The 22,582-nt window shown below is 45.0% G+C and overlaps 1 protein-coding gene across 1 annotated transcript in view; it reads left to right on the forward strand.

The window, feature by feature from the left end:
* AFF2 (AF4/FMR2 family member 2) overlaps positions 1–22,582 on the forward strand; it is a 447,631-nt gene that overhangs the window by 313,713 nt on the left and 111,336 nt on the right. Inside the window, exon 7 of the mRNA XM_015408375.1 lies at positions 3,896–3,997. Coding sequence (XP_015263861.1) covers positions 3,896–3,997 — 102 coding nt within the window. The remainder of the gene's footprint in view (positions 1–3,895; positions 3,998–22,582) is intronic.

A 22,582-nucleotide genomic window follows, 5' to 3' on the forward strand; every position in this document is an offset into this window, starting at 1 on the left:
CTCTTTCCAGGATTGACATAGCCCTAGCCCAGAGTTCTACAAACCCTGTTTAAGATTAATCCTGGTGTGAAAGGGTGACAGAAGATCACCCCACCCCTTCAGCATCTTGGGTCATGGACAAATAGTTCAGTCTTCTACATAGGCATGGCTGACCTAGACATTTCTTATTCAGTTTCCTTTTAAGAATTCCACCTGCCTCCACAGTCCTTTGGTAGGGTTCTGTGGCTGTTTAACCTATGAATTGACAGGCCAAAGGACACAGTGCACCCTTCATTAAACAGCGGTGGCTACAGAAAAAAAGAGAGAATAATATCCTTTGATTGATAAGCCACAAGAAAGTCCCAGATCCATTTCCCCTCTTTGTCTTATAAACGTCTCTGTTGAAAGAGCGCTATAAACCCTGAGCACTTAGTTTGTCAGAAAACAGCTCCAGCGATTCTTCTTCTTGCTCATCATCTTTTATTTTCATGTGATTTTTTTTAGTACTTAATAAACTTGTCCTTTGCTCACTGCAGAGCATTTTCTCCAGTTATTAATCAGTTCCTTGAGAGGACTGTGCTTAATGTCAGTCCCTGTGTTTGGTTTAGCCATCGCTCTTTGTTCTTTCCATTTGTCTGATCTCCACTTTCCTTCATCCTCTCTGTTTATTTCTACCAGAGTGTGTCAAGTATGGATGTTTAACATATAAGAGAATAAAACAGGGTGGGTTGAACAGGGAGAAAGAAAATCCTTCGGCCTCAATTAAAAACAAAACCAATCATTTTTCTCCCATAGATCTTTATATTCCTTTTTTTAAAAAATATATCTCAGAACTCTGTTGTTTAAAGCTTTCCTGTCTAGGTTTTACATATTGAAAAGAGATTTAAGTTTTAAAGGGAGGGTTTAGGATCAAGCTAATGTTAGCCATCCGCCTGATGGTTGGGGTGCTATTTTTGTAACTAAATCTTAAAGGCTCTTGCCCTTTGAGAAGAATGTGATGTACCACACCGATGAAAAGCAAGGGCAAATAGAGGTTCAGGCAATCTGGTGTCGTGATGATCAGAGGCAACGAATGCCTCAGTGGAAGTAAAGATGGCAGTTAGATAAACAAGTAGCCCAGCTCCCATTTGTCACCGGAATCCAAACTGTTAAAGATTAATATTTGCTGAAGGTTTCTTGTTTTAGGAGAAAAAAAGATCTCTGATCTCAGTCACGCATTTACGGGTTTTCGCCTGACAGAGGCATCTGTCATTGATTAAGAGGTTAATGATCAGTAGTTTCAGGTCTAGATATTTTGTAACAGCTGAGCTGCCCAACAGCAGAGGTCAGTAAAAGACAGATGACTTACAAACCAGTTAACTATCTTTCTTGCACTTCTTAAAAGTAAGAAGGGAGATGTAAAATGGGGGGTTAGAACACCCATTAGTTATGTGTGTTCACTGTGTGTGTGTGTGTGTGTGTACTGAGAATGAGTATAATTTTAAAAAATGAATATAAATTTGGCACCTTTCAGAAACAGTGGCACTTTTCATTCTATGCCTGGCCTTAGGCATCTTCATACTCAAATAGGAAAAAAAAAAACGGAGAGGAGGCTAGATCGTGAAGTTGCTGAGTTAGAGCTCATTAACAAATTTTGCTCTCTCCTTAAATGTTATTAATGGTTTTCTCAATACAAAACGCATTTGCTGACCCAGCTATTGACAGTGAAAGGTAGAATATTGCAAAGATGGTACAAGCTGAAGATGTGTCTGTGGACTGCAGGTCTTGCTGAAACCTAGAAGCCTGGCGTGGATAGGAGTCAGGAAGTATCAGCTGACCCACTCTGATTATATGTGCAAGGGCCTTTCCTTGGCTATTGTATATAGACTCCCTACCATTTCTCCCCGTGGCCAGAACTGTGGTGGTTCACAATCTCTACCATATCTCTATCATATCTCTCTGAGTTCAGTTTCTGATACCACTGTTCATTTCATTGTTCATTCCAGCTCTGCAACTTGAACACTAAGTCCAAGTCACAGATATCATGGACAAACTGTTTCTTGTCCCAGACCTTCCTAGCAATGTCTGTGGAGAGGAATTGTATAGCTTGAGAGAATTATAGTTGTTCCTTCCCATGAGTCCCCAGAGGAGGGACAACTAAAGCAGATGTGTTACTACAGTGCTGGGAGAACAAACTACTGTGAAGTGGTTCCCTCATTGTCCCATGCTATTTCTAATTGGTGTTAATTGAGAGCCAGTTTGGTTTGGTGGTTAAGTGCAGCGGACTCTAATCTGGAGTACTGGGTTTGATTCCCCACTCCTCCACATGAAGCCAGTTGGGTGACCTTGGGTCAGTCACAGTTTTCTCAGAACTCTCTCAGCCCCACTTACCTCACAGGGTGTCTATTGTGGGGAGAGGAAAAGAAGGGGATTGTCAGCTGTTCCAAGACTCCTTTTGGTAGTGAAGGATGAGGTATAAAACCAACTCTTCTTCTTCTAGTATGAATTGGTCTAACTGGTTTAAAGTAAGAGCACTCTGTCTTCTAGCAAACGGTAGGAGTGGACATACCCAAGCAATGACCATTTGGATGATGAATTCATTAGTACCTTTGTATCTAGCTTCTTGACTGCAAGACGATTGTATAGTGGCAATTGTTGATATTTCTCAGACACACTGTCTGAAACTGGCTATTCTTTTTCACCATTTTCCCTAAAAATATTTAACTTCCAATTTCCAAGCCATTTCATGTATTTGATTAAATAAACTGTACCCCATGAAAGACTGCGCCAAAGTGGATTGGTATGGCTTTCAGTTTGCCATAATGTATTGAAAGTGGCACGTCCTCTTTAGGTATCCTGATGCACTTCTTGGCTACACTTTCCCACTCTTAATCGATCATGACAACTTTTAATGAGAATGTGGTTCATCAGTCTTCTTGTGGTATTACTGTGAGCAAATTGTATCAAAGGGAAGACCCATAGTAAGCGACAGAGCATGTGTTTGGCACTCAAAAGGACCCTGGTTTAGTCCCTGAAATCTCCAGGCAAAGGATCACAGGTAGCAGCGCAGTGTTCCCTCTAAGCTGAGTTAGTGTGAGCTAGCGCACAGTTTTTTTAGCCTCCAGCTCACACATTTTTGTCTTAGCTCAGGCAGGATGGCTCCAGAGCAAACTAATTTATGCAGTAGCCAAATTGCTCACTCACAACTTTAATGCTAGTAGCTCACAAAGTAGAATTTTTGCTCACAAGACTCCACAGCTTAGAAAGAGCATTGGTAACAGGTACTGGGAGAAACCCTTCTCTGTCTGAGGCTATGGAGGGTCAATGCCAAACAGAACAGAAAAGTCTGAGCTAAATGAATCAAATTCTGAGCTAAATTAACCTGAACAAAAGGAGTTATCTGATTCTGTATTAGGCAACAAGAAGAACCTAGCTGTATCATCTGGAAGTGAAGCATTATGAGTGTAAGTTTCTCCCCCCCCCACCACCCCAAAAAATATAAAAGTTAAGAATTATCTTGAACAATCCTGAACTAACAGCTATTTGGTGATAAGACTCTGTGTTCTGGTGGTAAGTGCCTTTGATGGGTTATTTGTGGCATTCATTGTTGGACTGTTGCTGTTATCATGTGAGAGTTGTAGCCTCATGGACCTGTAGCATTACCTCATATATTAATATTCTGTGTTTGAGTTGGTGGTAGACAAATATAGTAATCAGATTCTCAGCAGGTCATCTCTCCCTACCCCATTCAGTGAGATACAATATGGTTGTGTATCAATTAATTTTGTAAGTCAGTACAGTGTGCCCAGTGAAATTATCCTTTTTACAGGTACCAGGTCTGCTGTCAAACACAAGAAGTCATTGACCAGGGGGCCAAATTAGCCCCAAAATGGATTCGTTTCATGTAACTCTTCATTCTCTCTTTTTCTTTTTAAAGAATGCTTGAAGATGATTTGAAACTCAGCAGTGATGAAGATGATAGTGAACAGGTAATATTTTTGACATCTCATTGTTCTCTCTCAGCTGCTAGTTTTTATAAGTATTTATTTATTTTAACAAATTTGTGCCTTGTTTTATCCTGCTGGTGGTTTACCTAATAAAACCAATACAAATACAACCATCTAAAAACATAAAGTGATTAAAAATCATAAACTAAGAAGTCCATAAAATGTCCAATAAAAATTGTTAGTACCCACAGATGGAATCTTAAAATATAATCAGTCTAAAAAGGACTTGTGAAAGAGATCTTTTGGTTCTTCCGCATCTCTTTCGACACTCCACTCAACCACTCCTGTGATCAAGAAGGCATGGGACTTTGCCGCGGTGATATGATCCTGACGGATGGGGGGGTACCACTGAAAGGATCTAAACTAGTACATGGGACCTTTCATGTATATGGGTCCCAGGTTGTAAAGGGCTTGCAAGAAACCAGAAAATGATGAGGATGTTTCATAACTAGTATAATATGTGCAGCCACTCAGCACCTTCCAGGAGGTGGACGGCAGCAATCATAAGAACACTTTCCTGGAAGTAAGCCCTGTTGAATAAAGCTGGACTTAGTTGTGAGTACACCTGCTTAGGATTGCTCCCAGACGCCCTATGCACCAATTAAAGCTTATAGATTGTCTTCAAGGTCAGTCCCATGTATCCTGTAGCTTTTCTAATTTCTACAGTTTTTCTAATTTCTCCATTCTTGCCTGTCCAGTACTTATAATGACATTTCAGATGTGGGAGTAATCATTCTAATCTCTCTGTACTTTGGGATGAGATTATGATTCCTCCTTCATTCCAGGTGCCCCAATTTTATCCCACTGAAAGTACTCCAAGTGTTTTGTTTCATGGTGTCCAGGGGTCATTTCGTAGAAAAAGAGGTGCAGGAGCTCATTAGCATAACTTATTTGCATAACTTATTTGCATATGCCACACCCCCTGACATCACCGGAAGTGTGTCAGAAGGCAACACCCACCACTCAGGCTCCACTGGACTGTTTTGGATTGCTAGCTATTGGGGGGGGGTGAACATGCAGATCTGTCCTCGCAGAGGAGGGAGAGCTTGTACCTGAATAAAACTTGGTCTTAAAGGTTCCACTGGATTGTTTTGGACCGGGGGCAGCTCTGCAACTTACCTGGCTGCTTCTTGCTCTGACTGAGGGCTGCTGGGAGCAGGGGGTGGGGCTTGTTTCATGTGCCCACCCCCGGGCTCTTTATTGCCGGAGCTCTGCTCCTGCGCGCTCCTACAGGAAATGACCCCTGATGGTGTCCTTCCTAACTCCCGTGTTCCTTCTTTCCAAACCTTTTTCTGTAGTTCTTACCAAAGCTAGTAGGTTGGGTTGCTGAGGCATGACTTGAGTGTAGTTCTCTTATGGCTTCCTTTTTGTCCATATTTCACTGAACCAGTTGTTTCAGAAGTCTCTAAAGAACATGGAGAATGGGGTATTGAGCTACAATGTCACAGGAACATCCCCACCCATACCCCAGTCCTAGTCAATTTTGGCCCTTCCTTTGGGTGCAAAGGAAGACAGAAAATGAGGGGCTATCTCTGGAATCAGTTTTCATTTATAATTGAGGAGCTGCTATTGATGCTGTGCTCTCTGTCCACAAAAAGATCTAATGAAATGGACCGTGTGTTTCTCTCTCAGTACGAACTGCATAATCAGTATCAAATGCTTTTCTTAAAGCAAAGAAAGTTCTGTTGCTGGCTTTATTAAAAGTGTTGTCAAATTGTTTGAAGTTTTCCACCAATATGGTCCCATTTCCCTGATTTAAAAAATGCAGGCTGGCCAGCCTACAAGGCACAAATTCTTAACAGCAGGTAAACATCTACTTGATGTTTTATTAAGCGGCATCATTAAACTGAGCTTAAGCAGTGTGTACATTTTAAAATGTTGTGGTTGTCCAGCTGCATGGCTACCAGGGGAATGCATCATTTGCATTGCAATGATGTTTCCATGGTCGAATCATAGATGCAAAGTTGACCCTGTGCGTTAGTAAACTATGGCTTTGCTTCATATTTTAGCCTGGATACTAATACTGATGGTATTAGCCATGATGTGTGCTTAATGTGCTTCCAGTCACAGAGGCAACTAGTGGTACTGGATGTGTATGCACATCGCTGTTTGTATCAAAAGATGAATATATATGATCCCATGAGGCTGGATGTGAGATAGATCCCATGAGGCCCAAGTGAGCATTGCGATACAGATATGCATCCAGATGCACATCCCATCATCTACACATGATCTCTTTTTCTGGGTCAAAGAGCAAGGGTTGGCCCTTGATGGCTTTATTGTATCTTTTTTTAAAAATGAAAGAAAAAATTCCACTCATGGGAGTTATTTACATGTTATAAAGTCCAAATGATAGACACGTACTGTCAACAGATGTGTTCATGGAGTTCCATGGTGGGGCCCAGTTTGGGTCAGGAACTTGATGTGTGCAGGGGACTTAAGTCCCCCCCCGGTGCTGTTTTGCAGACCTGAAATGGCCCCAGGAACCATTATTTGCACCATTGGTAGGGTTGCCAAGTGTAACTTACCTCAGCAGCGGGGGACTCCCAGGTGGATCCGCACGCACGCCGCACGCACGTCACCAGGAAGTGACGTTATGACGCTGGGCATGCTGGGGACGGGGCCATGACCATCCGAGGAAAAACCATAGAGTTTCCCCTCGGATGGTCGTGGCCCTGCCCCCAGGGTGCCCGGCGTCATAACGTCACTTCCTGGTGATGCGCACGCTGGGGTGGGGTTCCCCCCGGGGCCCGATCCGCCGGCGGTGGGGAACGGGCCTCTGGGGCGGGAGTTTCCCCGCCCCCCGGGGGGACTTGGCAGCCCTAACGATTGGACAAACTTAAATGCAGCCATCAACACATGTAAAATTCCCCAACTGGGCAAATACAGTAGTAGAAGGTTGTTTCAGGTCAGAAAAACAACAGCATGGGGAGGAAGGCTACATATGCCATGCTTCCAATCCAAATTGGGCCCTTACATGTCTTGGAATTAAGTTCCCAGCACAGACTTCCAAGCACATGTCTAACCCAAAGCTTTGCGGAGGCCAAGTTCACCATGTGGACTTTGTAATGTACCGAGCTGAGATTAAAATAAGCTAACACTCTGGTTCTTGTAAGCAATTTTGATCAGTCCCAATTAGCTTTGAACTCAGTACACTAGTGAACTGTAGCAGGATCTTGTATTTTTAAGTACTTGTTTATTAATTTTCTCCAGCCCCTTCTTCTTTGTTCTGCATTTTGCCTGAGGAGTATCCCTCTTACCCTTTAAAATGTGTTTCCTTAATTTAAAGCACATTGCTGGAATGTTGTGTATTTTGGATCGCAGCAACTGCGATACCAGTCACTTGACTCATTTTCTTACTTTATGTATTTAAACCCTTTTTTGGCAGAACAATTTGTTGAAATGGATTTTTATCTTTCTCTCTCTCTTTCTTCCTTCCCCCTTTTACTTAAATGATTTAATGTTTACATGTGTGGATCTCAGATAACCTTGCGCTACATAGCCACCTCCCATTTAATCCTTGTTCTCAATCTAGCTGTAATATTTTATTGAGCATTTCTTTCTATGCCATGTTTGTATTTGATAATTGCAGGCAAAACGAATTGCTTAATTGCTCAGAGGCTCTAAAGCCTTAGGCTGGATTTTGCATCCTTACAGCAGATTATGAAAGTGCGGAGCACTTATATCCATCTTTAAACTAGAATAGCCTGTCTCTTTTTTAGATACCTTCCTTTAAAAATGTGCTAATTCAGACACTAGGGCAGGGCTGTTGTAAACAGATACGGCACCCAAACTTCGTTTGACAACAGACCCTCTTTTCCCTCCATTTTAAAGCTGGACTCTGAACAACTTGTTTACCTCTGTGAGAAAACCCCACAGTTTCTATTTATTTTGTTATCAGCAGAAAAGCTGAGGAGCTGTTTCTCAGTAATGGCATCAATACTGCACGCACACACACAGGGACCAAGGTCATCTTGTCAAAGTTATAGAAAAATCAGATGGATTAGGATGAGCCCAGCTACAAATAACTTTGATAAAGTATTTGAATGTAAACTGTTTATCTGCCTTTGAGTTTCATTGTAGTCCTGGCAGAATGATGTCGCCGTAAAAAATAAAGAGCTGCTGTTTAAAGTATTTTTCAAAGAAAAATATGGGTGAATGAGGGTTTTGAGTCTTTTCCATTAATCATGTGAAGCAAATAATTACATTTGGCCACTAATAGTGATGCGATGCATAGGATTCTCCTGAGGATTTTTTTGCCTGTTTTATCAAAGCTCTTCTTCAAATTCCTCAGATGTTTTGCCCAGCTAAGAACCTCTAAATTTACCTTGAAATGTCTTTTTAAGCAACAGTTGGGTGACAGCTCTAGTAATTAGCAAAAACAAGGATGGAATAAGATCTAGCAGCTTGGATAAGAGATAACCAACACAGAGAAAGGAGACAAAATATATTGTTATAAGGAATGGCCATTTTAAAATATTTCCCCTTTTTTGTTCCCTATCCCATTGAAAGGCCAGGAAAAAAAATAACCTCACAGATTAATACATCTGACCTCACCCCTGAACCTTTACTGGTTAAAATTTGCCCTCACTGTTTCAAATTGCCCCTTCTGCCAACAATGAATTAAATTAAGAGTTACGTTGATCAGTGTATATCCATTAAACTGATAAAACTGACAATCCTACAATTAACAGATTATAGCTGAATTCTGGTCATTGTGCACAGGAGATTCTTTGCCCTTGGTAAATGTATATTTACTTCGAAGAAAATCCTGTAGGTGAAAGAGACAAGAAAACGGGAGAAACTCAGGAGAAGCACAGACAATCAGCAGAACTGCATTTACTGCCCTCGTGTCTCCTTATAATGGATTGTAATATGTTTAATTGCTTTTAAACTCCTCAGTTCTGCATACAAAGTCTACAGTTGAGCCTTGCTCAATAACGGCAGCGAAGCCTTGCGTCCCTCTCTCTCCCTCTCTCTCTCCCCCCTTTTCTCTCTCTCTCAGCACCGTTGCTGCTGTTATCCTTTGCCTTTGCCCTTTCTTCACTGGAGAGTTATTCATTGATTGAGAGAAAGAGAGAGATGAGGGTCTGCTACAGATTCCCCGAGGACCAAGATAAAGAAGACCTTCATCATAAAGGAGAATCTAAGGGCAACAGCTGCAAGCAAAGAGAGGGCAGGAGCAGGCCTTTCTGATACGTCTCTCAGTGAGGCAAAAGGAATTTTAACCCATGTGGGCTCTCTTCGACACAATAATAATGGGAACACAAACCGGAGCCAGTTGGGGAAAGTGCAAATGTGAAGATTCTCTCCCTCCCGCCTCTGGGATGTCACCTTGCATCGAGGCTTCTTGTTGAAGTCAGAATGACTTATCTGTTCCTTATCGAGAAAGGTTCATGCTTAAACCCACAGATGATTTCCAACATGGATGCTGCTTTGCTTGGGGATGAAAAACCCTAGAAAATAAAAGATCTCTGAATGTCAGTCTTTGAAACCTTGCACTAGAGAGGAAATGAGGACATGAGAAGCTTAGAGTGATACTAATGATCCTACATGGCTTTGGATGCCTTCCTTATCTGAAAATGAAAGATGGTGTGTGAGGCGAAAGCATCCAAATTTATCTTCAAACGTGTTGTTTTAGCATCTTAAATAGCACACCATATTTTCCCATAGGAGCGATGTAGAGGATGTGCTATCACTCAGTGGCTGTGTTGTACTTTGTGTGCTGTGTACACAGGAACGCATGCAGCTGCCTTATACTGAATCAGTCCTTTGGTCCATTAAGGTCCATCAGACCTTAGATCATTAAGATCTAAGATCATTAAGGTCCATCTGAGCAGAGGTCCATCAATGGCTATTAGCCACAAGGTATAGATAGGAAATGGCTGAGAAGCTAAATGCATTTTTTGCCTCTGTCCTCACTGTGGAAGATGAGAGGTGCTTGCCCACTCCAGAACCGCTGAGTTCGGGAGGGGTGTTGAAAGACCTGAGTCAGATTGAGGTGACGAGAGAGGAGGTCCTAAAACTGATAGACAACTTAAAAACTGATAAATCACCAGGCCCAGATGGCATACATCCAAGAGTTCTGAAAGAACTCAAATGTGAACTTGTAGATCTCCTGACAAAGATATGTAATCTTTCCTTAAAATCTGCCTCCATTCCTGAGGATTGGAAGGTAGCAAATGTCACTCCCATCTTTAAAAAGGGTTCCAGAGGAGATCCGGGAAATTACAGGCCAGTCAGTCTGACGTCGATACCGGGTAAATTGGTGGAAACCATTATTAAGGAAAGAATTAGTAGGCACATAGATGAACAAAACCTATTGAGGCAGACTCAACATGGGTTCTGTAAGGGAAGATCTTGTCTCACTAACCTGTTAATGTTCTTTGAGGGGGTGAACAAACATGTGGACAAGGGGGATCCAATAGATATTGTTTACCTTGACTTCCAGAAAGCTTTTGATAAAGTTCCTCATCAAAGGCTCCTAAGTAAGCTCAAAAATCATGGGATAGAAGGACAAGTCCTTTTATGGATCAAAAACTGGCTAGTTCATAGAAAACAGAGAGTGAGTGTAGGTGGGCAATTTTCTCAGTGGAGGGTGGTAAGCAGTGGGGTACCACAGGGATCAGTACTTGGTCCACTGCTTTTTAACTTGTTCATTAATGATTTGGAGATGGGAGTAAGCAGTGAAGTGGCTAAATTTGCGGATGATACAAAGTTGTTCAGGGTGGTGAAAACCAGTGAGGATTGTGAGGCACTCCAAGGGGATCTGTCAAGGATGGGCGAGTGGGCGTCAACATGGCAAATGGGGTTCAATGTGGCCAAGTGCAAGGTGATGCACATTGGAGCCAAAAATCCTAAATATAAATACACATTGATGGGGTCTGAACTGGCAGAGACTGAGCAAGAGAGAGATCTTGGAGTTGTAGTGGATAACTCACTGAAAATGTCGAGACAGTGTGTGACTGCAATAAAGAAGGCCAATGCTATGCTGGGGATTATTAGGAAGGGTATTGAAAACAGATCAGCCAATATAATAATGCCCCTATATAAATCAATGGTGAGACCTCATTTGGAATACTGTGTGCAGTTCTGGGCACCACACCTTAAAAAGGATATTATAGCTTTGGAAAAAGTGCAGAAAAGGGCAACTCGAATGATAAAAGGGTTGGAACACTTTCCCTATGAGGAAAGGTTAAAGCGCTTAGGGCTCTTTAGCTTGGAGAAAAGACGACTGAGGGGTGACATGATCGAGGTTTATAAGATTATGCATGGGAAAGAGCAGGTAAAGAAAGAGGTACTTTTCTCCCTTTCTCACAATACAAGAACTCGTGGGCACTCCATGAAACTGCAGAGCGGTCGGGTTAGAACGGATAAAAGGAAGTACTTCTTCACCCAAAGAGTGATTAACACATGGAATTCACTGCCACAGGAAGTGGTGGGTGCTACAAGCATGGACGGCTTCAAAAGGGAATTAGATAAGCATATGGAGCAGAGGTCCATCAGTGGCTATTAGCCACAAGGTATAGCTAGGGGCTCTGGGGCAAGTGATGCTCTGTCTTCTTGGTGCTTGGGGGGGGGTCAACAGTGGGGAGGGCTTCTAATGTCCTGGCCCCACTGGTGGACCTCCTGATGGCACTGGTATTTCTGGCCACTGTGTGACACAGAGTGTTGGACTGTGGGCCTTTGGCCTGATCCAACATTGGCGTCTCTTATATTCTTATGTTCTCAGTCTGGGGCAAGGGATGCACTGTATTCTTGAGGGGGGCGCAACTTTGGGAGGGCTTCTAGTGTCCTGGCCCCACTGCTAGACCTCCTGATGGCACCTGGTATTTTTGGCCACTGTGTGACAGAATGTTGGACTGGATGGGCCTTTGGCCTAATCCAGCATTGGCTTCTCTTATGTTCTTAAGATCAGTGTTGTCCACTTAGACTCTCAGGGGCTCATCAGGTTCTCAGCTGGAGGACTCACATCACCTCCTACCTGATCCTTTTAAGTGGAGATGCTGGAGACTGAATCTGGGACCTTATGCATGCCTCAGCCGCTGAACCATATCTCCTCCCCAGTTCAGTCTCTGGCATCTCCAGTCAAGGGATCTAACAGAGCAATCCTAAGGGAGGAACCAAATTGGAATAAGGACCGAACTGATCCCTATACCAGTGTAACTTGAAGTGATGCAGGCATAAGGGCAGTTTATGCTGGTGCAGGGCACTAGCAGTGCTGTGCCACTGAGTCCCACCAGTGCAGGAGCGCTGCGGCCACACACCAGCGGAGCCACAGCACAGACTACTCCACTGTCCCTGGATCCCTTTAATAAAGTTGCATCGTTGTGCCCATCTGAGGTGTTGGTGTCTGTTGGGGACCCGTGGGGGAGGGAGGGAGGGAGGGAGGGAGGGGCAGGAGGGTGTTGAAAAAGCAACAAGGACCTGGTGGACATAACAGGGGCTTGGCCCTCGTCCTGGCAGGACTGCAGCCACAGAAAGGGACACAGATGGGTGGGAGAGTAAGGCAAGGAGACAGGCTGACAGTCCCTCCAGCCACAGCCACAGAGCGCACAGGCATAATTGGTGGGTTGGCCAACTCAACTTGTGGAACAGGAGGAGGAGGAGGAGGCATTCTGGGATGGTGGCGTTCCACGGGGGCAATGCCATGGGTGGTCACTTTCAGAGCAGCCCTGAGGGAGGTGGCTGGCCCTGGTGGGCTGGCATGGCATGACAAGGAGTTGTTAGCCCCCCCCCCACCACAGTGAGGTTTAACCGATAGCTGAAAGTGCTGCAGAGAACTACTCCCAGTTAGGACTAGATGGACTGTTAGTCTGATTCAGTGTAAACCACCTTCAGATATATAATTTGATAAACACACACACACTGAGGATTGGAATATAAAATGACCAAGTAAGCAGAGCAGCAGCAGAAAGAAAATTTATCTGCGTTCGGGATATTTATTGTGTTTATATTTATTTATTGTGTTTATTTTAAATATATATAACCCACCTCTAAAACCATCAGTTTTCGAAGCAGCTTGCAACTAAAATCCATAATTAACTCAATAGAATAAGAATTAAAAGCATCATACATCTACAGGAATCAGAACAGACATTCAGTGAGACAGTATGATATAGTGGTTGGGACTGGAAAGACCTGGGTTCAAATCCCACTCTACCATGATACTCACCTTTGGCTACTCATTCTCTTTCAGCTTGACCTTCCCTACAGGGTTGTTGTTCGGTTAAAATGGGAGAGAATATGCTTCCCTGCAGTCCTTGGAGAAACTGCAAGATGTGGAAGAGAGGGAGGAAGGGTTAATTGTTAGGACACACCACCAAACAAAAACTGACAAAACATCAAAACTAAGGAGGCAAGGGACCAAGTGAACATTCCTCCAGAAAGCTCAGGATATGGTATGAACTAAGGAGGAAAGGGACCAAGTGAACAGCTGTCGTGTATGTTAGGGTAGTTATCTGTAGGCAACCAGACCCGTGTTGAATCCACAGGGAAGTGCCTAGCTAATATATTTATATTAATTACTTGCTACATTTTCATCCTGGCATTCCTCCAGAAAGCTCAGGATATGGTATATCAGTCTCTCCTTCATTTTTACCTGTTAGGTAGGTTAGGCTGCAAGATTATGACTGGCCTAAGGTTACCTAGCAAGTTTCATGGCAAAGTGAGGATTCAAACCTGGGTTTCCCAGATCCTAGTCTGGCATTTTAACCACTGCAGCAAGTTGGCTCTATACTACTAAACTCCTTAACATGAAATGAACATGCCTCCATGGACAGAGGCAGTCTACCTCTGAACTTTAGATGCTCTGGTGAAACAACCAAGGAAGGCCATTAGTTTTGAGCCTGTTTTATGAGCTCCTAGCGGTATCTAGCCCTGATCTGGATGGTCCAGGCCAGCCCGCTCTCATCAGATCTTGGAAGCTAAGCAGGGTTGACCCTAGTCTGTATTTGGATGGGAGACCACCAGGGAAGTCCAGAGTTGCTGCACAGAGGCAGGCAATGGCAAACTGCTTCTGTTTGTCTCTTGCCTTGAAAACACTGTGGGGTCACCATAAATTGACTATGACTTGACAGCACTTCCCAACATAGAGGCATCTGACTAGATAAAATGTGGGTGATAATGGGCCTTTGTCTGATCCAGTAGTTCTTAGGTTCCTCTGATTAACTACAACACAAGTGTTGATTTACTTAGGTCCTGTCCATATGAGGCCTTTTGGGCCAGGAGCGGGACAGAATGGGGGCAGAGCAAACGGGCGCGATCCCACCGCAACATCTGGGAAGCGTACCATCTCCGTCCCTGATCCGGCCCTTCCAGTGCTGCTCCGCACCAAAAAAGAACCACCTACCGAGGTGGTTCTTTTCGAAGGGCCGCAGCAACGCTGACTGTGGGATCGCCAGCGCGTCCTTGCGCCGGTGCATCCCTGGCTCCTGGCCGAACTGCACATGTGTGAGCATGCGCAGTTCGCCAGGCTCCCCTCCCCACCGTCGCTTTCTGATTGTGCCGGGGAGCGACGGCGCCGCGGCTCGGGGGATCTGTGAGATCCCGCCGTGCCATCTCAACTTTGCTGCGGCTCACATTAGCCGCAGTTCGAGCATCCTTTTCCCTGCCGTGTGGCAGGGACCTTAGATGGTAACTGCTTAGCCATGGACTGGAAGCTTGCCATGTGCCCAGTTGCAAAATGTGCTAGAAAAGTCATCCCAATTAGACTAACTCTGCTATTTGTTTTCTGGAAGGAAAATGTAGGCTTCATGTGAATACAGAAATATCTGTGATGCGCTATGCAATGGGAAAACGAGAGCCATCGCTGCAAATGCAGCCTTTCAGTAACCGGCCTTTGTACCATCCCCGGGGTAAGGCTGACCTAAACCATGACACTCAGACTCCCAAATGCAAAGTTGCCAGCTTCATGTCACAGGGAATTAGCAAAAGGCAGAAGATTCTCCTGGCGCAGCCCCTCAGGAGACAACACACCGAGCTAGAGAGGCCCATCTAGCCACAGCAACTTAGAATCATTGCAAATGTACCAGTTTCCCGGTACCTCAAAGGGCACGGAGGTCAGTTTCTTGTTGCTTTAGCTATGAAGAGCCTAATATTAGTATCATGAAAGTTGGTATGCCACATTGGTTGCCATGGGGTCTTGAATAAAGCTTTGGACTTGTACTGGCGAGATCTGGGTTCAGATTCCTTTTGCTGGGTGGGCTTTGACCAGTCTCACACACACATATGCACTCTCGCTCTCTCTGCTAAGGTTATATTAAAAGATAGTTGTGAGGACAAAATGGAATAATCTCCATGGGGGTAACTGTGATTATAATGTGAGTACCGTTTTTTAAAGATGTGAGTGTTTGAAGAACATGGAATTGTTGAAATATGTGGCAGGGTATGAGCTTTCATGAGTCACTGCTCACTTCTTCAGATAGTTACTACATTTTCTGAAGGTATCTGAAGTGAGCAGTGACTCATGAAAGCTCATATCCTGCCACATATTGGCCCCATTCGCACGGAGCATTTGCTGCGCTGAAGGCACGATCGTCCCGCGGATTTTCCGGGCACGATCACACCGGAACATCTGGGAGGTGTAGTGCACCCGTGGCTTCTCGCTGAAGATGCAGAGTAAAAAACTACCACATACAAGGCACTAGTTTCCAGGAAACGCGGGGCAGGGGCGGGCGTTTGATCACGTTTCCACGTGAATCCCATGGCATCCGGTGCCTGTCCATGTCCCGTTGCAAACCGGATGTTGTTGTTGTTTTGTAAGTCTCCACAGGATGCGCACAAACAATCATGCGCAAACTTTGGCGAGAAAAAAAAAATTCCCTTTTGCCATGGAAGCGGCACCTAGTGATTGCCGGTGTGATCACGCCGCGTCACGTCTTTGCCACGCTGCAGGATAGCTGTGAAAGCAAAAAGCAACCTACTAGTGGGGGGGGGGGGAATGAGGCTCACTTACAGACCAGTGGTTGGTGCTGCCTTCCACTGTTTCGTAACAATCTAGCCTTGTATTGTCTAGTCTTATTGGCAGTGGCTGTCCAGGGACTCAGTAGAGACATCTTCTCCCAACACCTGCTACCTCAGAACAAATGCCAATAATTGAATATGGAACCACCAACAAGGCCTCTGTTTGCCCCTGAACCCCCTCCCCTTTAGAAGGGATAGAGCAGGAAGTACACCTGTATGGTACACTAACACAGTGGTAATAATTATAATGAATAATTATCATATGGCATTGGGTGTAGTATAGCCAGGAGATCTGACGATTGTCTGGTAGCCCATATTCTAATTCCTTAGCATTATACACCACAAAGTGGTGAACTAGACTTATTTTTTAGGCTGAGAGAGCTCTGAAAGAGCTGTGACTGACCCAAGGTCACCCAGCTGGCTTCATGTGGAGGAGTGCAGAATCAAAAGAGCCAGCATGGTGTAGTGGTTAAGAGCGACAGACTCTAATCTGGAGAACACAGTAGTCTTCAGAGACCAGCTGGGATGCCAGCCAAGGATATCATCAGCCCACACAGTATCATGTTCTGATAATGGATGTAGTGATGACTGCTAGAATAGCAGATTTATGAATGATGGGTCCTCCATTGGTTATTAGCCATGGTGAGTAAAGGTGTGTGAGCTGCTTTAGGTGCTCATTGGGGAGAAAGGCAAGGTATGAAGTAAGTAAGCAAGTAAGTAAATAGTCCAGAGGCAATAAAACTCTGAATAGCAGTGCTGGGAGGTGGCAACAAAGGCAACTTGGCCAATGTGCCCTGCTTGTTGACCCTTCAAAAGCCATTTGTTGGCCACTTGGTGAAGCTGGATGCTGGTCTGGATGGCCCAGTGGTCTGATTCTGCTGGGCACCTTTGCTGCTCTCTTGAAAGTACATGTCCTGCCTGGTCAGGGACCTACGTATCTTCAGGACTGCCTCTCCTGATATATCCCCCGAAGGGCATTAAGATCAGCAGATAAGAAACTTCTGGTGGTTCCTAGCCCCAAAGATATCTGGCTGGCTCTGGCCCCAGCCTGGTGGAACTCTCTGCCAAATGACATCCATGCCCTGTCTGGCCTGTTAAAGTTTCACAGGGCATGTAAGTCAGAGATGTTCTGCCAGGCCTTTGGCTGAGGCCAGGGATGGTTCCTTAACATCTACCCAGCACCCTCCCCCTCCTCCCCCAAAACTGAATGCTATATATGCCATCTTGTTCTTAAAATGTTTTCAAATATTTATGTTTGAATGTTTTTAATATTAAATTTTTATGGTTCCAATTGGTTTTATAATGTATTGAATTGTTTTGTTGTAGACCACCCTGAGCCCTATGTAAGCAGGGCAGGGCGGTCAAGAAATCTAATGAAATAAACAAATACATTTAACCAAAAGGTGAAAGGAAAGTTGAAATAGACTTTTGTGTTGGAATACACACGGAGATCAGCAGTCATTGGGGGGGGGACGCGGGGGAACGCCATCCCCCCGGGTGAGGTGCGGGAGGGCGGGGCCTGGAGCTCCCTGCTGGTGCCCGCTGGAGGTCGCCGCCGGCTGTGGGGAGGACACACTTCCGGTGATGTCAGGGGGTGTGGCATATGCTAATGAGTTATGCTAATGAGTCCCCCTAGCTCTTTTTCTACGAAATGACCCCTGACGGAGATGCACATACATACATACCCTCTACTGGGTAAAGATGTCTTAAAACAGTAGCAAATCTGTCATGTTTTTATTCCACCCTTTCTCCAAGGAGCTCAGGATAGCTCACAGCTTAACTGTTTCTCCTTATAATTACCCTGTAAGGTAGGCAAGGCTGAGAGAGAATCATTGGCCTAAGGTTACCCAGTAAGCTTAATGGCTGAATGGGGATTGGAACTTGAGTCTCTTGGGTCCTAGACTGAAGCTTTTAACCACACCAACACAATGGCTTCTCGTTAAGGCATGGATACCTGTGATGTTTCAATCATATCTATGGCATATTACTGGGACATAACTGTGCAAATAAAATCAGAGGGATATTATAAAATAAAGTGGCAAATCTGCCTGCGTCAATCTGCTTTCCGTTTTCCAATTACCTTTAATTATCTTAATGTACATTTTCCAACTCAAAAATTAACGGCAGACGCATGATGTAACCCTCTTAATGTCCCAAGGGTGCACTTGAGGCTGTTTGAGTTCCGTTCCTGTCCTTCACAGTGGGAGCTCATACTCAGGTCTAGTTTTCACTGGGTTGGTAAACTTGTGTCTCTAGACTATATGGCTTCTGGCTGCAGCTCATATTATGGGATATTCTCACCTTCCCATGCACAGATATGAAAACACACAAAAAGATTTCAGTACATTGAAAACTAACAAGGAGAAGTCTAGGCTTGAACAGTTTTCCAGTACATGGCAGGTTTTTTTTATAAACAAGGAAATTTTGTGCTTGCTTAATCCTTTAAGCCCCCTACCTCAGTGAGAGCCAATCTACAAGTGGTGTTGGGAATCCATGATCAAATTCTCTGGTGGATACTTTAGCCGCAAAAAGTAGTTTTGGGGAGGGATTCAATAGCAATGAGGGCCTTGGTTCTGATTTTTGAGACTAAATTGCATATCAGAGGCCTGATCACAAGTTCACCAACGTTATATGCCTTGTGTGGCCATGAGACCTAGGCCACTGTGCAATCCTAAACAGAGGTAGATGCTCCTAATCCCATTACTTGAATGGGTGTATGACATCAGGTCTCCTACCTGTCTGTGACACCTCCCCCCACCTGGCTCTACCTGCCATTGTTAAGCTGACTCTCAGGTGACACCATGATATCCCTTCCAGTGTAAGCTGGAAGGGATGTCATAACATCAGACAATGCTGTTGGATTTGCCCCAATCTCTGTGGTTCATCTGTATTGTTTTGACTGAACACAAAGATGTTACTTCTGGGTCACGCCAGAAGTGTGTGTCATGGCATCACCAGAGAGGGCCCCACCCATAGGTGAGTCTCCTGCTGGTTACCATCCTCAGGTGGGAAAGCCCAACTTAGAAGAGTGTAACTCTGCTTAGGATGACACGCTGAGTGCTCTACCATACTTTCCTATCATTTAAAATCCCTAACGAGGCACAATTGTTAAGATTTCAAAAAAATATTTGTAGAGCCTACACTGGCATCGGTTGCACAAATATCTCATTTAGCAGGGGGAAAAAGAAGGAAGGAAGGTGTCTGAAATCCTTTAAATTAATAATCAAAAGTTCACATCACGTCTCAAAGAAATCAAACTTAGCCCATGAAGATGAGAAACAGAAATTATTAACTCTGTAGTCAGGCTGATGGAGGTTCAGTGAGATCATTTTGTTGAAAGATTAAAGGTGATGAGTGCTAAAGTAATTGAGCAGGATGCCTATGACAATATTAGACTAGAGCCATTAAAGTCAGTAATGATCAAAAGTTAATTATCAAAGCAGAGTGAACTACTCAACACAGACAATTTGAGTCAATAGCTAACCATCCCAGGGAGGAAAAGAAAAGTAATTTGGAGATAGTATTTTCTTATAATGAAGTTATAGAGAAGATATATATTTCAAAGAATCCTAGCTACAAAAGAGAGAGGGAGAAAAATAATGTGTTCTTCCTGATCAGAGAAAAATAACTAGTCCTAATTGATAGACCTCCTGCACATGGCATGTTTTCACGCAATACATTTCTGCAACAGAGTGAACCCTTTCCCAATCTTCTTTGATTTCTGTGTTCCTGATTGCAGGCGGACGACCACGCAAGTAGATATTTGTTAACTGAATAATGGTCATCTCACCAATCATCCCCTAAGGCCACTAACAACCAGTAGTGAAAAACATGTAAAATTAACTCAAAATATGAAAATTGGGAGGGGGGAACCTTCTTAAAAGAAACCATCCTTGCTAACAAATTTCAAAGGGATAGCGGCATTAGTCTTTTGTGGCAAAATGAGGGGAGGGTCCTGTGGCAGCTCAAAAGACATTTCTTGCTGCTCATAGTCTCCGTGGGGTACATAAGGGGGCATGTGCCCCCTGGAATCCTAAATTTACTGATCTGCATCAGGTGACCATAGTTACAATTAATAGATCACATAGCATCATTTCTGCAGACAGCTTAAGCTTTTATGGACTAGAGCCCACTTTATCAGCTTCATAAGGTGGGCTCTAGTCCACAGAACTTTCTACCACTATAAATTTCTTCATTTTTAAGACAACATTTTATCCCCCCCCCCCGGTGGAATAACGAGACAGACAATAGTTTGGAAGTAAACAAGGGCCACTTTATTAACTATTTAACATAACATTGCAGCAAGGGACCAGCTAAGCGAGCACGGAACAGGCAAGGCAGTTGTCGCTCCCCTAACCAGCCTCCTTGCCCTTTTCTTGGGCGGGTCACCCAGCTCCGGTCTTGAGCTATCGGTCTGGCTCGCGACCGGCAGCCCAGCAAACTGGTTGCCACCTAGGAGCGCCTACCCCTGAAGCCTTCCAACTTGCAGAGACGAGCATACCCTAAGAGGTTCCCAGAGAAGGTGATCACCGTTCCCCACCCTGGACCTTGGAAATCCAAAGGCAGTTCCTGATGACCCCCCTTTACCCTAATGGGGAAAAATGCCATAAGGTGCTCACTGGTTCCGGTTTCTTGCCCGCACCAACCTGCCAAGTGACCAACCTATTTATGTGTCGATCACCACAACCAACTATCCAATCCACTGTTTTCAGTGCAAGATAGGCAAAAACACCTTCACCCATTAAGCCAATACTGGGTAGAAGTGAAAGATTCCTACCTGGCTCCAATACGCAACCAGCAACAGCCTACACTAAGAACAGGGTGGGAGGGTGGCCCTTGTTTACTTCCAAATGGCGGGACCAAAGCCCGGTCATTTACTCAAGCCGGCTCCGCCCCCTGCCTAGGTCCTGACTCCAGGAGTCAAGCTCTGTTACTGCCTGTCTTTCTCGGAGCAGCAAATCAGCCCCCAGTGACCAGCGGCGTTGCCGGGTCATCGGGAGCTTTGTTGCCCCCCAGGCGGAATAACAAGACAGACAACAGTTTGGAAGTAAACAAGGGCCACTTTATTAACTATTTAACATAACATTGTAGCCAGGGACCAGCTAAGCAAGCATGGAACAGGCAAGGCAGGTGTCACTCCCCTGACCAGCCTCCTTGCCCTTTTCTCGGGCAGGTCACCCAGCTCCGGTCTTGAGCCATCGGTCTGGCTCGCGACCAGCAGCCCAGCAAACTGGTCACCACCTAGGAGCGCCTACCCCTGAAGCCTTCCAAATTGCAGAAAAAAGCATACCCTAAGAGGTTCCCAGAGGAGGTGATCACCATTCCCCACCCTGGACCTTAGAAATCCAAAGGCAGTTCCTGATAACCCCCTGTTCCCTAATGGGGAAAAATGGTTGACCTAATACCTTGCCGCAAATCCAGTATAATTAACCCATTGTCCTTGTTTGATAGGTGCACCCTGTCAGCCCTATATGGGTCCTGGAACTCCACCACCCTCCATGACCTTCTTCAACTGGTGGGTGGCTTTACGCCTAGTGGGGCGAGATCATTGCCCCCAAGGTGCACCAGTAATATATCAGGAGGCGGCCCACGCCGTTCCTCGCACACCTTGCTGTTCCATTGCAAGGTCGGCATCCACTTGAAACACCAGGGCCGTGCCCTTCATGGCGAGTCAGAATAGCCAACCAGAGTATCTGCACTCTGGGCCACCTTGCTCTTATCATCACAAGGTCAGCCTCCACATGTAATACCAGGGCCTTGCCCTTCATGGTAAGGCAGAATAGCCGACCAGACTATCTGTACTCCAGCTCACCTTGCTCTTATCATCGCAAGGTCAGTCTCCAGTCGTAGCACCATGTCTATGTCGCTCACGGCGAAGCAGTATAGCCAACCAGACTATCTGTACTCCAGGCCACCTTGCTCTTATCATCACAAGGTCAGTCTCCACACGTAGCACCATGTCTCTGTCATTCATGGCGAAGCAGAATAGCCGACCAGATCATCTGCACTCCAGGCCACCTTGCTCTTATCATTGCAACGACAGCCTCAGCTTGTCACCCAAAGGCCTTGCCAACCAGACTGTCCGCACTCTGGGCCATCTCTGCTCGGCCTGGTGGGTGGCCGAAAAGACCAGGCTGTGGCCACAGACATTGACTCTTCATCTTGTCCCACAGCCAGCAGCACCTGAAAGCAAAACCTCGTTAATAACTTTAAACTTCGTAATTCCATTTTCAAACATTAGGCGAAAGCTCGCCACTAGCTCACTGATCCACAGCGCCACCCCCAAACTGGAGTGCAGTGATTGGCAAAAGTCCTGATCTGAACAAGGTCCCACTGAAACTACCACATGGCAAGGGAACCCATAGCCCAGGGCAGCTGCAGGGAAGCGGCACTGACCGAGGAGAGTAAGTCCCAAACTTCGCCCTGGGAAAGGCACAACTTGCCCAAGACCTGGGCCTTACGCCACAAAAGGGGGGGGCCCTGATCAGTGGTGTTCTATCCATATGCCTAAAATGGCAACCGTCTTAATCGCTTGACAAGCAGCAACACCCCAGGTTGCAAAATTGACCCTTATTGCACTGCCAGGAAAATGAGTTGCCTCTGGTCCTCTTGAGCTCCCTTTTCCCCAGACCTTCATAGAATGCTTTAAAAAT

This window comes from Gekko japonicus, unplaced genomic scaffold (assembly GCF_001447785.1).
Source record: "Gekko japonicus isolate JY-2015 unplaced genomic scaffold, Gekko_japonicus_V1.1 scaffold624, whole genome shotgun sequence".
NCBI lineage: Eukaryota > Metazoa > Chordata > Lepidosauria > Squamata > Gekkonidae > Gekko > Gekko japonicus.